Below are 14,158 nucleotides of genomic sequence, written 5' to 3'. Positions count from 1 at the left end.
AGTGGAGTCACGAGGAATTAATAAGTTAGTAAATTTATTTGTTAAATTTATGATAACTTATTGGAGCTTGATTTCATAGGCCCATGGTACCCATTGTACCTTGGATAAAATCATCTAGATAGTCTCAATTAATTGATTTAATTATCAATTAGAATTATCAAAGTTGACCAGGTCAATTTTGGATAGTTTCACAGAGTTGTGTAATTTTGAGAAGAAAAGAGAAATTATGGCAGATTTATTAATTAAGATAAATTGATATCTAACTTAATAAATAAATTTAAATCAAGGTTCAAATTATAAATAATTAATTTGATAAATGATTTAAATAATTATTTAATTAATTAAATCAATAGAAAATAATACAGGCCTTGATTTTAAGTCCAATTTTAAGTCCAATGGGCTTATAATCAAATGGGAAATTTCACGGGCCTATAGCCCATGATAATTTCGACCTAGGGTTTCAAAATGGCTGTTATTTTATTGATTTTTTAATTAAATTAAATGGCCTAATTGAGTCTATAAAAGGAGTGCTTAGAGAGAAGATTTAAAAGAGACGACAGATAAGTCACACGTCAGATTTTTTGATAGTTTTAGATTCTCTCTAAACACAAGTCATTTTCTAAGCCTCTTTGTTATTTTCTCTTCTTCTCTCTATATCTATCTCATGTGTTGAGAATTGCCCACACTAGTCTAGGTGGTTCTAAGGATACATTGGAAGATCGTGAAGAAAATAGAAGATCGGTTTAGTTTCTTGATAATACTCTGCGACAGAGAGGATACAAGAGTTAGAGAAACTGAAGGAAGGACTCTTTAATTCCGCTGCGTATACTGTAAGTATTCTATTTTTGTTTCTCTTTGAATTCAATTTTAGAAACATGTTTTAGGCTATCTCGTATTAATTTGTTTAATATTAGATATACATTAAAATAAATAAAGATCCTGTATAAGCTTATCCAACACCAGCTACATCATAAAGGAGATTCACCTGACCAGTAACATCAGAAAGGAGATTTACCCGATCAGCTACATCAGAAAGGAGATTCACCCGACCAGCAACATTAGAAAGGAGATTTACCCGACTAGTAGCATCAGAAAGGAGATTTACCCGACCAACTACATCAGAAGGAAGATTTAGCCGACCGGGTATGTTAGAGTCTCAAGAGTTAGCTACCCAGTGACTTCTTTATAGAATCTCAGTAACAACTACAACCAGAATTGCTCGTAACTACCGCGCGAATCTCTCAGATATCCCGAAGTAGTAGCCATATTGTTGTAATATGAATTTGTTTATTATTTTAGTAATTAAAATTGGTTAAAACAACCAAGGACTCAGTTAAAACGAAAGACATTTCATGTACGATCCATGAGCTTATAAATAAAAATCTCATGGCATCATTTGGGGGACTTTTTGAACTTTGACTGGGGGAATTCTTGGGACATTTTCTCAGAGAATTTAGAGAGAGAAACATTGTATTTTTTTGGCTTATTCTTAAGAAAATCAGTTGGCTCAGGTTCATCTGATCTTAAGGATAGTTTTATATATCACAACTCAAAGTGGATTAGGCTATTACCAATAAACTAGGGCTGAACCACTATAAATTGGTCGTGTCGTTTTATTTTCTGTTCAAGGCTATTAGACTTATTGTCGTTTTTGCGTCTACTCGCAGTTGGCCAAAATCATGGTGAACTATATCAATAAATAATTTAATATTATATATTTTCATTGACCTAGTCAATATGATATTCTTATAATTAATTATTCAAGACTACTAAGTTCATTTTGATAAGAGATGACATGGGGACCATGGATCGATAAACTCAAGCTCCAATAAATTACTGTGAGTTTATCTATAACAAATAATCTCACTACCTTATTAATTCCCCGTGACTCCATTATAGACTCAAAATTGCACTCTTGAATTCATAGAACGATTTACACCAAATGTAAATACGTTATCCATTGTTATAATCATTATCGTCATTCAATCCTCTATAGATGATCTACTAATGAGATAGGTGAAAATTACAATTTTACCCCTCATTGGTATTTTATCCTTAACTCCCACAAAGTTCCTTGTAAATGATATTTCCGTAAAATTAATTACAGAAATGAGTACTCTATCATTTAACACTTGAACCAAGATATAAGGAAATCATCATTTCACTTCTTTAACAGAAGTCATAGATTTCATATCTATGATAAATACTTCCACTCAATTATACTACCAAATCTCTAATATGTAAGTATGGACTACTCCGTAGGGTAAGTTGGTAACGAACAAATCAAAAGCCTTGAATAATACAATTAGCAGAATATTAACCACTCAGAATTAAGATTGAATTGATCTATGATCAGCGTTGTGATATGATTAGATTAGATTAGATAATAACAATACTTACTTATCTTGTCAATAATCAATATCGGTCCAGTCTAATGTAACAAAATACATCGATCTTATCTACTTGGTCAATGTCCTGGATATGACATCACACCAGATGTGTAAGTAGATCTTATCGTAGATTACCCAATCAGTAAAAATCAGTGTACTGATTTAATCTTAGGACAAAATGCTTTTGAACATATAATTACAATTATAATCCACTGTGATCGAGTCACTATAATTGTAACTATACATATGTTCGGGATTTTATAAACGTTTGTATTAATAATAATTAATCACGTAATAAAACATGTAAACAACACAATTTAATTGAAAAGATGATTCCTACTACTTTATTGATAATGCATGAATTACACAAAAAATGTTGTTTTATAAGGACATAAAACCCAACATCTCAAGATTTTGTAGCCACAAATCTTGTCTTGTCCATATTTCCTATCAACCAATAATATCCTTACCAATGCATCGAGCTCTCTTCACGTGGTAATAGGGAGTAATAAAGTTAAGTTGATGATTCTAAATTAGAATTTTTAACAAGTTAATAGTAGCAGAGTAATCAATAATAAACTTTCTCATTATTCTTATGGAAAGTTCTAATTAAAACCTACAAAAATATATTTGATTTTTAAAAAAAATTGAAATATCCGATTAAACAAAGTTTGGTACATGAATATTATTACACTGAAAGTATCTAATATTACCATGCCATAAAAACTTATTGTATAATCCTAAAACATAATTTGCAATAGAATGTGCTAAAGTATTAGCTCTGTAACCACATGAGACAAAGTTACAGTTGGGAAAGAAGACGATAAACGTTTAATTTCATGTATGAGGTCATTCAAATGAGATAAATTTGAAAAGCCACTATTGACCTATCCATAATCAACTTTGCATTTGTCTCCACATAACAAATTGGCAAACAAAATGCCTTACACCACGCAATTCCATTAACAAACAATGAGCCACCATGATAGAAGAAGAGACCAAACCATTGGAAGGGATAGTCAAACCAGCTATAGCATTGCCTTCATGATACCTAACCGCAATTTCCATTCTAGACTTCTTCAAATCACTATCAATTTATATTTACCAATAAGAGGATATTTGATTTTAATTTGGCATCCTTGCCAATGATGGCTAATATGCATCTAAAACTTTTTGCAATGGTTTTTATTATATTTTATTAATGATAGCAATTTTTTTTTCTATTGAAAAATCCCACCAAAATCATTTTGAAACGTTAATGAGGAGGGGATTTTGCAAAAATAGTTTATTAAGACACCCCATTTATTTATAAAATTCACATAAAATATATATTTTAATTTATGATCACATTTTTCTATTTTTTTTTCTTTTTTATATTCTAAAAAAGAGATATGAATAAAATTTATTTTAAATATATAGACATAAAAAATAAATTATAAACTTGCTAAAGTAAAAATAAAATAAAATATACATTATGAAGGCGAAATAAAAAAGAATGATTGAAACTAATCCAACAAAATAAAAAATAAAAATTGAAATTAACCCAACAAAAAATTAAAGAATATCAAAAAATTTGAAAATTGTTAAATAATATTCAAAGAAAACTATTTTTTGTACAAGAGAAGAAGCTCGCTTGCTAGTTAGTAGTTACTCGAATAAAATAAGGTACGTGTGTTTGAAGTTAAAGCCCCAAAAACAAAACGTGTGGGACGTGGCACGTGCGATTATTTCTCATTTATAAGGCTCGAACTTAGTCTGGACTGTAATCTGCTGCAGCCCCCATTCCTAGGGTTTCATTTCCGCATCGGTGCAAAACCCTAATCTACTGTGAGTTCCCTACTTTTGTTTCGAAGACAAACTAAACAATGATGAAGTGAAATATTGTTGTTAAGCTTGTATTTCGATTTGGCTGCCTTTCTAATTTGTTCCTTTTGATTTTCATTCAATAGGCCGACGATCTAAGGAAAGCAATCCGAGCTTCAAAAATGGTGGCCACCAAGAAAACGGTACGATGAGACTTCCTTTCTCTGAATAATGATTTTTTTTAAGATTATTTGTTGAGGGGTTTTTTTTTCCCATAACTAGAGCCTTTCTTTAATCTGTTTGTTTGGATTTGCAGAAGAAGACACACGAGAGCATCAACAGCAGGCTCGCTTTGGTGGTGAAGAGTGGAAAGTTCACTCTGGGGTACAAGACCGTGCTTGAGTCCCTCAGAAGCTCTAAGGGTTTGTCTTAAATTGCCTTTTTTTTTTTGGTTAATATTATTATTTTACTTCTACCGTATAATTGTAGTCTCTGTTTGATAAGTTATGAATTGGGTTTCTTTTGTTTTGTACAGGAAAGCTGATCATTATTTCGAATAATTGCCCGCCCCTGCGGAAATCCGAGATCGAATATTATGCAATGCTTGCCAAAATTGGAGTCCACCATTACAACGGAAGTAAGTATTTTGTATTATTTTTTCTTTACGTTCTGCTACTTGTTATGTATTGCTAAGTATTTTTATTTTGGCCTTTGTTTCTGTCAAGGCACAATTTGAATGATTTTGATGGTTTTGAATTTGTTGGAATACTTGGGGAGAGTGTTCTTTTTTGTTTGGTTGACACAATTAAATTTTTTTCATTATTTTCATAAAGTACAAACCTCTTGTTGGTCTTGTTTTTTTCGGTCTCTGTTAAGTTTTGAAAAGTATTAAAGGCCAAGTTTAGATAGATTATGAAAGGGGATTACTATCAGGGGTGCATAGGCTTTCGAGTTAGATATGTGTAAGGATCTTATATCATCGTAGTACTAGATTATGGAAAAATATAGAATGTTTGGCACATAATGCTCAAGATATTCCGTTTGTTCCATTCTTAGTGTTTGCTTACATATGGGTCAATTTCTGGATCTTTCTTTATGGACTTTTACTCTTTCTTACAAAGTATTCCAGAACGATTATCAATTTTCTTTGAGAGCTTAAGATAAATCTTCTGATTGCATAATCCTATGCATTTGAATTAACTTTTTGGAGTCTGAGAAAGATCTCCATCTCTGATATACTCTTGTTATTTTGATGTTTTAGATAGATTATGGAAGGGGATTACTATCAGGGGTGCATAGGCTTTCAAGTTAGATATGTGTAAAGATCTTATATCATCATAGTACTAGATTATGGAAAAATATAGAATGTTTGGCACATAATGCTCAAGATATTCCGTTTGTTCCATTCTTAGTTTTTGCTTACATATGGGTCAATCTTTCTTTATGGACTTTTACTCTTTCTTACAAAGTATTCCAGAACGATTATCAATTTTCTTTGAGAGCTTAAGATAAATCTTCTGATTGCATAATCCTATGCATTTGAATTAACTTTTTGGAGTCTGAGAAAGATCTCCATCTCTGATGTACTCTTGTTATTTTGATGTTTTATAGATAATGTGGACTTGGGAACAGCCTGTGGAAAGTACTTCCGCGTTTCTTGCCTTAGCATTATTGATCCAGGTGATTTACAAGATGTGTTTTGTCATTAGAATTGAATTTTAAGCTAATGGTATGGAAATTTATGGTTTTCTTTGTCCTGCAGGTGATTCTGATATCATTAAGACATTGCCAGGTGTCCAGTAAGCTGTTCTAGTTTTGCGATCTCATTGCATCGCCATGAGTTAAATTATCACCATTTCATTTCCTTTGTTCTCGGAATTTTTTCTTGAGGATTCATGAATGTTCAGCACCTCCATGGATGTTGTAAGAGTTCGAGTTTACACCATTTACCTATTCCTAGCAATATTACAAAATCTTTTACCTTTTTAAATATTGCTAAAATGTTTTGAAACCTTACTCTTTTGTGTTTAAGTAAAAAGCTATTTCACTGCATCAATGATGATTTATTTTTTTAAGTTTTAGGTTTCAAAAATATTGAAGTAAAACAATCTTTTGAACAGTCACATTTGCACAATAAAAGGGCCTGAACTGTGCCGAGTCAAGTTTGAAGGGAAAAAATCAAATATATATTTTTCTAGTCTATTTTCGTTGGTTTTTAAATTTTAGTAGTTATTGAGAAAATTGATTGATATCGCTGAACTCATCTATATGGTTTCTTTTGGATTTAAATATTATTTCAAATTGCACGCTTGAAAATGATTTTTAAGTAACGATGAATTTATAGATTCTAGATTAATGCCCTTGTCCAATTGGTTGATTTATAAATTTGTCAAACTCATTTAATATAAAAGTGCCGACATCCGAATCGCCAAAGCTTCTCCATACTACGTTGTTATATTACTGCGTAGTTTGTTTAGTTTGTTTGATCACAAAAAAATGGACATGTGGTTTAGTACATCGTTTAACAACTCGTGTGTATCTTAAGCTTAATACTCTCATTTTCTCTTCAAATTTTACTAATTTCTTATAGTAGCACCCAAATGTATTTTCATAGTACGACGTGAACGTATGCAAGTAGATAACTTGGCGGGTTACTTTTATATATATGGGAATGGATAATCTGGCAGATTAGAATAAGAAAATATACATAAAATTCTAAAAATATTTGTTACGTTGATAGCTAGGGTGTTATCTTTAAGAAATATGGTAAATAGCAAATAATTGAGGGAAGGAACCCACATGTACTCTCCCTTGCTGTTGAGGGAAGGAACCCACATGCACTCTCCCTTGCTCATGAATCGAAAACTCCTTCAACATAATGGCCGCCATCATGTTTCTCTATCATCGTTGCAAGCAACGCTATAAAGTTCCACAGCTTAGAATAACATCTTTGTTGGTTAACCTCTCTCTCGACCTTTTTTTTTGGTCAGGTTCTCTTTCGACCTTGAATGACATAACTATTGAGCAAATTCTGGTGACACACTGGCCATCATATCAAGCTCTTGATCGCCTCAAGCAAAACCATGAAGTCTCTAGGCACAAATTGATATTAATTTTGCATGTGAAGCTCGCTGTCTTTGGTTGAATTTGCTTTTATCTCTACCCGTAAGAGGAACTTCCCCAAAAGAAATCAAACACAATAGAGTTCTTGATATTGAGGAATTTAAAACCTAGACATTATTTAGGTTTGAACCGTTGCCGTTATCATCATTGGACTCACACTAGAGTTGCATCTGTTTTTTATATATGTAACTATTGCTCGCTCTCGAGTAATGATACTCTAAACAAATTAAGATTAAATTTTTGATACGACTCCAATCAACAACAATATCACATAATAATAAATATCTTTAAAATATAATTCTAAAAACTCAAATATCACAAAATTTAAAATCACATATTTTTCTATTCCACTCCATATACGTTCAAATAAATTTATACTCAAATAAAATTCTTTTTAAATTAGTCTAATTCAAGTACCATAGGTTTTTGTTACTCACTATTCTCCACTAATGTAGATATATACATGTTCAAAAATTAAAAATTAAAAAAAAATTAAAAAGCTTATAACATGTAGCCTTAGGTAAGGGTAGATAAAAGATATAACACTAAGCTCAAATTACAACACACAAAACCTTCAAACTAACAATTGATTTCTTCACTTCTCTCAATCTTCTTTTTCCATTTTTATTCACTTCAATGTTTATTTTTTCTTAATTGTGTTACACTCCCCCACTTATTTCTTTTGCAATACCTTCTTTTTTTCTTTCACAAACTTTTCTTTCTTTTGCACCATACACTTTTTTTTCATTTAACAATGCTTACCATCATATTTCACTCTTTTTCCCATCTTCACATCACACTCCCAACAAAATTGTCAAATTAAACAGGTAGTTATGGTGCAAAAACAGAATGAAAGTTGAAAATCAATCAAGTGTAATGGCTAAAATATGTCTTAGATAAACAAAGAATAAGAAATTATCGATATGCTCAAAAGATACAATTTAACTGGGCTAGTTTGAAATGCTCGAACGTTTCAAAAATAATTTAAATCATCTTCCTAAACATGTATTTCTTAGGATTTCGCTTTAAGTATTGATCAAACAAATTTTAGTACATAAGAAAGACTCATAATAATTTTAGTGTTTATAAATCTTCTCTAAGCATAAAATAATCTTACGACCATGACTATGTTCAGTAGCAAATCCAAAAACGAAATAGAACAAACATTCAAAATTAAGGACACAAAAAAATATAATATTATTATTTTTCTCAAACCATAGCATAAAGCGGGAAATGAAGAACCGCGTTAAATACAACACATGTCGTTATACATCTAGTGCTATTGCGATAAACTCGTTCTCAAAGCTATTTTATTTAATCAAATAAATTAATGTAATTTTTTTAGGGAATTTACCTCAAATACGGTAATTTCTCATTTTGTTTTTTCAAGTTTATGTTAATCTAAAACTTTTTATTCCAATAATACGATATATATAAGCAAATCTCTATCCAGGTTCTCCTCCACGCATATTATTGTACCAAATTTTAATAAAAAAAATTATTGTTATAATTACTATGTGGCCACAAGAATAAATGCATAAGTGAAAGGTAAATATGTTGTTTTCATGTACTATAAGACTATTGCTCAATTAATTTTGGTTGTTTAAGGTACAAAATAAATTTATATTTACAGTCCCTAAAAAAAAATAACAAAATAAATAAATAAATATTTTTATTAAAAGAAAAGATTAAATTGGGATGTTATGATTTATGTGCATCCATATCCTTAATGGTCATCAATTATGCTTAAATGCTAAGATCTTGTTTTTTCTTTTACAATTTTCTCTCTTGTTTTCCTGGGATAGTAACCTAGAAAATTAAAACCTATATACTTGCATTTTCCGTAGTTTTACACATTGAGCAAGAATCAGAAAAGATTTCGCAATTTTTTATGTAATAATAGTGAAGTAAGACAACATATACACATTTGGTATGCTTTAGTTAATGTTGATTGTGTATGAGGTTACTCAAGTTACTGTAAGTTGCATTTTTAAAATCTAAATTGCATACAAGGTTGCTTTAGTTGATGTAAGATTTCATATGAGATTAACTACTTGCATAGTTAAATATACAAGTTAGTTTAGTTGAATATAAGATTGATAATAAAGTTGTTGTAAATTGTTACAAGTTGTATTGGGTCGTTTAAGTTGCTTAAGTTGTGGTAGGTTGCATCTTTAGATTTACAAGTTAATTTGATTTTCATATGAGATTGCTTTAGTTGATATATATTGCATATGAGGTTACTTAATTTCATCTTTAGATTTATAAGTTAGTTTGGTTGCATATAAGGTTGATAATAAATATTCACTACCACAAAGAAGACAAAGAAGACATTTTAGTAAAAAATCTTAATGCCTTTTAAGTAAATTGTCAAGGCTTTTTTTGCAAGTCCTAAAAGAATATTTTTAGAACTCGCAATGCGTGTCCTTAAAATTTATATTTTTAATTTTTAAAAAATTAATTTATATTTATTGTAAATAAAAAATTATGATTTAGAAGAAACATTTATATACAAATAAAAAAACTTATAGATTAAAATAATAAAACTTATACAATGAGATAGTTACAAATTTTGGAACAAATATAACACTCCTAATTAACTCAATTAACTCAAAAATCATAAGGCATTGTCTATAAACATAATAATCTTGACCATAAAAAAATTACAACTAGGTATCTGCTTTTTGGTCACTTGATTGGGATCTGAACACCGGGCAACTCTTTGGTGCAGTACCATCATTTCCATCTAAAACTTTTCCTCGTGATCCTTGCTTGTCATCAGAAATGTCATCCCCACCCAAGCAAAAATCTGCACTAAATAATAATGAACAAAAAGTTCAAAGAAAATAATTCACAAACAAATATGATTTTTACTACTCCAAATACTACAAGTTTATAGAGAATTTACTGTTATCCAAGAATGATATGAAAATAGGATCATTTTGTCATTAACAAATCCTACTTGACATAGAACTGTTGTACATAGCAAGCAAGCATGCTCTAAAGACACTATGACTATTCTCTCTAGTTGAATATAAGATTGTCATTATCAAAACCTACTGTTTAAATGCAAGTAGAATCACGTTTTCCACAAATGAGCACAAAACCATTTTTCTCTTCAAGTTAGCAAATAAAACAATGAACCAGTACATAATTAGAAGAAAAAACAGTATAATATCTTTTTAACTTGTCAATTTGTTGAACTTCTTAATTGTCATGAGTGGTATAGTACCAAGAGCAATATAGCCACTAGGATAGTATAACTATTACTATTAAAGTTCATGAAATGACACATGCTAAAAGCACACGAAATGTCAACAACCGATGGATGTTTGAAGAAAATAGAATTTAATAGCCTAGGATAGTATAACTATTACTATTAAAGTTCTAGATAAACTTTAAGTCTAGTAAAATATATTGATAGCTAAGAGCCTAAGAAGGCTTTCCTTAATGCAGACAGAAAGTTTGAGAGAATACTAAAGGCTTTGTTGAGGACAATGCAACTTGTGCTAGACATTAGAACATGTTCAGAAAAGGGTTTTACAAATTGAGCATGACTGATATGGGTTTAAAAATTTTAATTATCTACAATTGATGGGTAGGTAAAGACAGCTACTAAATATATATGGACCAAAAAAAGCCTATAACTTAAACAATTTTCTTTGTCTCTAACCTTATTTGGAAAAGAATAAGAGCCTTAATTCCGAAGGACCGACCCTCAACAGAAACTCCCATAAATAGATATATATATATATACATAGATTTGTAAAATATATACATAAACAGAAAAAAAAACTTTGGATGTGTAAAGGAAAGAGATACCGTAGAAAGCCCCATTGGTATGTGCTCCATCATCGTCGCCAACTCTCCCCGTAGCCCCATGGTTCGACACTGCCTCCAGCCTCACATCTCAACCCGTTTGTTGCCAGCCATATGACTCCCACCTCCTCGCCGCAGCTACAGAAACAGTGAGAGACGAAGTGTTAGAGAAAGCAAGAGAGAGTGAGATAACTCACCGAGCCTCGTCATTCTCGTACATCGGCGAACCACCGTGTCCTAAAAACAAAAATATATACCAACTCAAGCTGATTTCAATACCAATGGCAATAAAGAATCATTATTAATTTGCAAATGTCTTGAAAGAGCCATCATTATGTTATAAATTACTTGTAAACATAAACATAAAAGTTCTTTGGTATCCATTTAAAGGATGATTTTAGCAAAAGCTTACAGGTTTAATCGCACATTTCTAAATAAAGTTAATCACATGTTGTGAATAGTGATGACACAAACCAAAGAGCTATGATCTATTTTGCAGTCACATAAGTTGATCAAGGCAGAGAGATTTATAGCACTTTTCCATGGCAAAACATGAACAAAGCAAGGTAGTAGAAAATTTGTATGCATTCTAAGTAGGTAAGTCAAAATTTGGAGAAAACAAGTCAGTAATACAGATCCATTCCACATTCCTTTAGAGGGGAAAGAAAGAAATGCAAGAAGCAGTCACATTTCACTCTAGAATAGAATGCCATCGCACATAAAAGAAAACAATTTCGAGTCTGTTGCGCTAGTAGTAACAAAAACTATAGACAATCATCATACAGTGTACCGATTCTTGGCTCCTCTGTCATGTTTCTTCGCATCATCCTGGAAAGAATGAAATACTTTATTAGTAGGCAGAGAGAGCGTTGCTTGGTTGCGCCACCGTGTCGTTGCTTTTGCATCGCCGAGAGATAAATAGGGAGTCGAGACGGCGAGGGCGAGGGCGAGGGCGAGGGCGAGGGCGAGTGAGGAATGGGGGTTGCCGAATGAACATGGAAAGAGAGGGAGAGAGTTAGAGATGTGTACAAATAGGGTTAGTATTAGATATGGGCTGGGCTTTTATTTTTATTTTTTTAGTTTTTTTAAGAAAATTGGCCTCATATTTTTTTAGGACCTGCAAGAGTGATTAGGATACTCATTGTCGGTCTTAAAATTTATTTTTTAAGGACTCACATTTAAATGCGTATCTTAAAATAGTGACCTATAAAGTATATTTTGTAGTAGTGGTTGTTGTAAGTTACTAAAAGTTACATTACACTGTTTTAGTTGTTGTATGTTACTTAAGATGTTGTAGCTACCCTTAAAGCAACTTGAGCAACCCAACATAGACACATGAAAAAAAAAACCTCAAAACTCTAATACAACCATATATAGCAACATAAACAACATTTAAAACAATCATTAAACAACCTATTCAACAACTCACAATCATTATAAACAACTTAAACAATAACATTTACAACTAATTAAGCAATAAATGAAACATCCTTTCAACAACCCTTAAGCAATATTTACAACTACTTAAGTAACAAATGAAGCAACCTATTCAGCAACCCACAATCCTTAGTATCACCAATTTTTTGTAACCCTTAAAGCAACATTTACAATTGTTAAGCAACCTGCAATCCCTAAAGCAACTTGATAAACAACCCATAAAGAAACATGTTAACACAACCATTGAAATTTATAAGCAATCCATAATCCTCTTAAGCAACATATAAAACGACATGTTCAGTAACCCCTTGAAATTTCTATGCAACTCTTTATAGCAACATGTTAAGTAACCCATAATCCTCATATGAAACATATAAAACAACTCTTGAAACTTTTTAAGCAACCCTTAAAGCAACTCTTGAAACCACTAAGCAACACATAATACTTGTAAGCAACATGTTAAGCAACTATTGAAACTCCTAAATCCTAATTAAGCAACCATAAAGTAGCATGTTAAACAACCCATGAAACTCTAAAGCAACCCTATATAACAATATATACTCACAAGCAACATATAAAATAATCTTTACGTAACTTGTTCAACAACCTACCATTTTTATAAAGTACATATAAAACAACCCTTAAAATTACTTAAGCAAACGGAGTGGTGGAGCAGGGGGTAACTGGAATACACTAAAGCGGAAGGGAAGACGTAGTAGGGGTCCATCTGCTACCCTGACTACCTCTGTTCCGCCTTGGGCATAATCAATGTTTGTTTGACTATGGAGTGTTGCAACCTTCTGTGTTGGAACATTAGGGGTCTTAATAAAAAGAATAAGCAGGAGGGAGTCTGTAGACTCTGCAAAATGAATAAAGTGGGTGTTTGTATGCTCTTAGAAACTAAGATGCGTGGGACTAAAGTCAATGATCTGATGACGAATGTATTTTCTGGTTGGAATTTTTATACAAGTCCTATTATTGAAGGGAGAATCCTTATTTGCTGGCTTAGTTCTCATGTGGACATCGAGATTGTTGAGGAGAATACGCAATTTCTGCATTGTGTTGTTCGGCAGGTTGGTTTGCACCATGACTTTTGTCTGACTGTGGTTTATGGCTTAAATTCTATCCAAGAGAGGAAGGGGTTATGGAGAGGTCTTTCTAATCTTTCCTTTCCAGTCAAGCCGTGGTTGATTTTGGGTGATTTCAATGCGATTTTTGATGGGGAGGATAGAATAGGAGGTCGGGTGGTTTCTCATTCTGAGCTTGAGGATTCAGTTTACTAGCGTATGCATAGTTGGGTGGATGAGTTGAAGAGTTCTGGATCAGAATTTACTTGGTGTAATAGACACGAATAAGGGGATCGCATTTACTCAAAAATTGATAAAGTGTTTAAAAATGAGGCCTGGCTTGATATATATCCGCATGCTGAAGGATACTTTCAGTGGGATATTAATTCAGATCATTATTCCTGTCTTATTAAAAGACAAAGGGCTGGGAATCTAGGCTATAAACCGTTCAGGTTCGATAACAGTTGGACTGAACATAACTTGTTTCGAGAAACTGTTCTTACAAATTGGTCTCTGCCT

The 14,158-nt window shown here is 31.8% G+C and overlaps 1 protein-coding gene and 1 long non-coding RNA gene across 3 annotated transcripts; one reads left to right on the top strand and one right to left on the bottom strand.

Moving 5' to 3' along the window:
- The first annotated feature begins 4,070 nt into the window (after positions 1–4,070).
- On the top strand, positions 4,071–6,249 carry LOC133804407 (large ribosomal subunit protein eL30-like). The gene is made up of 6 exons (XM_062242581.1): positions 4,071–4,217; positions 4,340–4,396; positions 4,510–4,615; positions 4,729–4,830; positions 5,805–5,873; positions 5,956–6,249. Exons 2-6 carry the CDS (start codon positions 4,376–4,378, stop codon positions 5,994–5,996), a joined length of 339 nt encoding a protein of 112 aa, XP_062098565.1. The 5' UTR covers positions 4,071–4,217; positions 4,340–4,375; the 3' UTR covers positions 5,997–6,249.
- Positions 6,250–9,820: 3,571 nt separating this feature from the next.
- LOC133804398 (uncharacterized) lies at positions 9,821–12,163 on the bottom strand. Of its 2 annotated transcripts, none has more exons than XR_009878455.1 (3): positions 11,919–12,163; positions 11,139–11,372; positions 9,821–10,125 (listed from the first exon to the last, which is right to left on the bottom strand). It is a non-coding gene; the product is annotated as an uncharacterized LOC133804398 (long non-coding RNA). The 2 variants fall into 2 exon arrangements; XR_009878458.1 differs by having other exon boundaries at positions 11,139–11,273; positions 11,919–12,154.
- Positions 12,164–14,158: the final 1,995 nt, after the last annotated feature.

Source organism: Humulus lupulus, chromosome 1 (assembly GCF_963169125.1).
Source record: "Humulus lupulus chromosome 1, drHumLupu1.1, whole genome shotgun sequence".
In the NCBI taxonomy this organism is placed as follows: domain Eukaryota; kingdom Viridiplantae; phylum Streptophyta; class Magnoliopsida; order Rosales; family Cannabaceae; genus Humulus; species Humulus lupulus.
Note: the sequence above shows the minus strand (reverse complement) of the source record. Positions and strands in the feature narration are given on the sequence as shown.

Excerpts from the sequence above, each read along its gene's own strand:
- LOC133804407 (XM_062242581.1), top strand. The coding sequence starts at position 4,376 with ATGGTGGCCACCAAGAAAACG. Across the intron at positions 4,397-4,509 it reads TGGTGGCCACCAAGAAAACG|AAGAAGACACACGAGAGCAT; the intron begins GTACGATGAGAC and ends TTGGATTTGCAG. Across the intron at positions 4,616-4,728 it reads GTCCCTCAGAAGCTCTAAGG|GAAAGCTGATCATTATTTCG; the intron begins GTTTGTCTTAAA and ends TGTTTTGTACAG.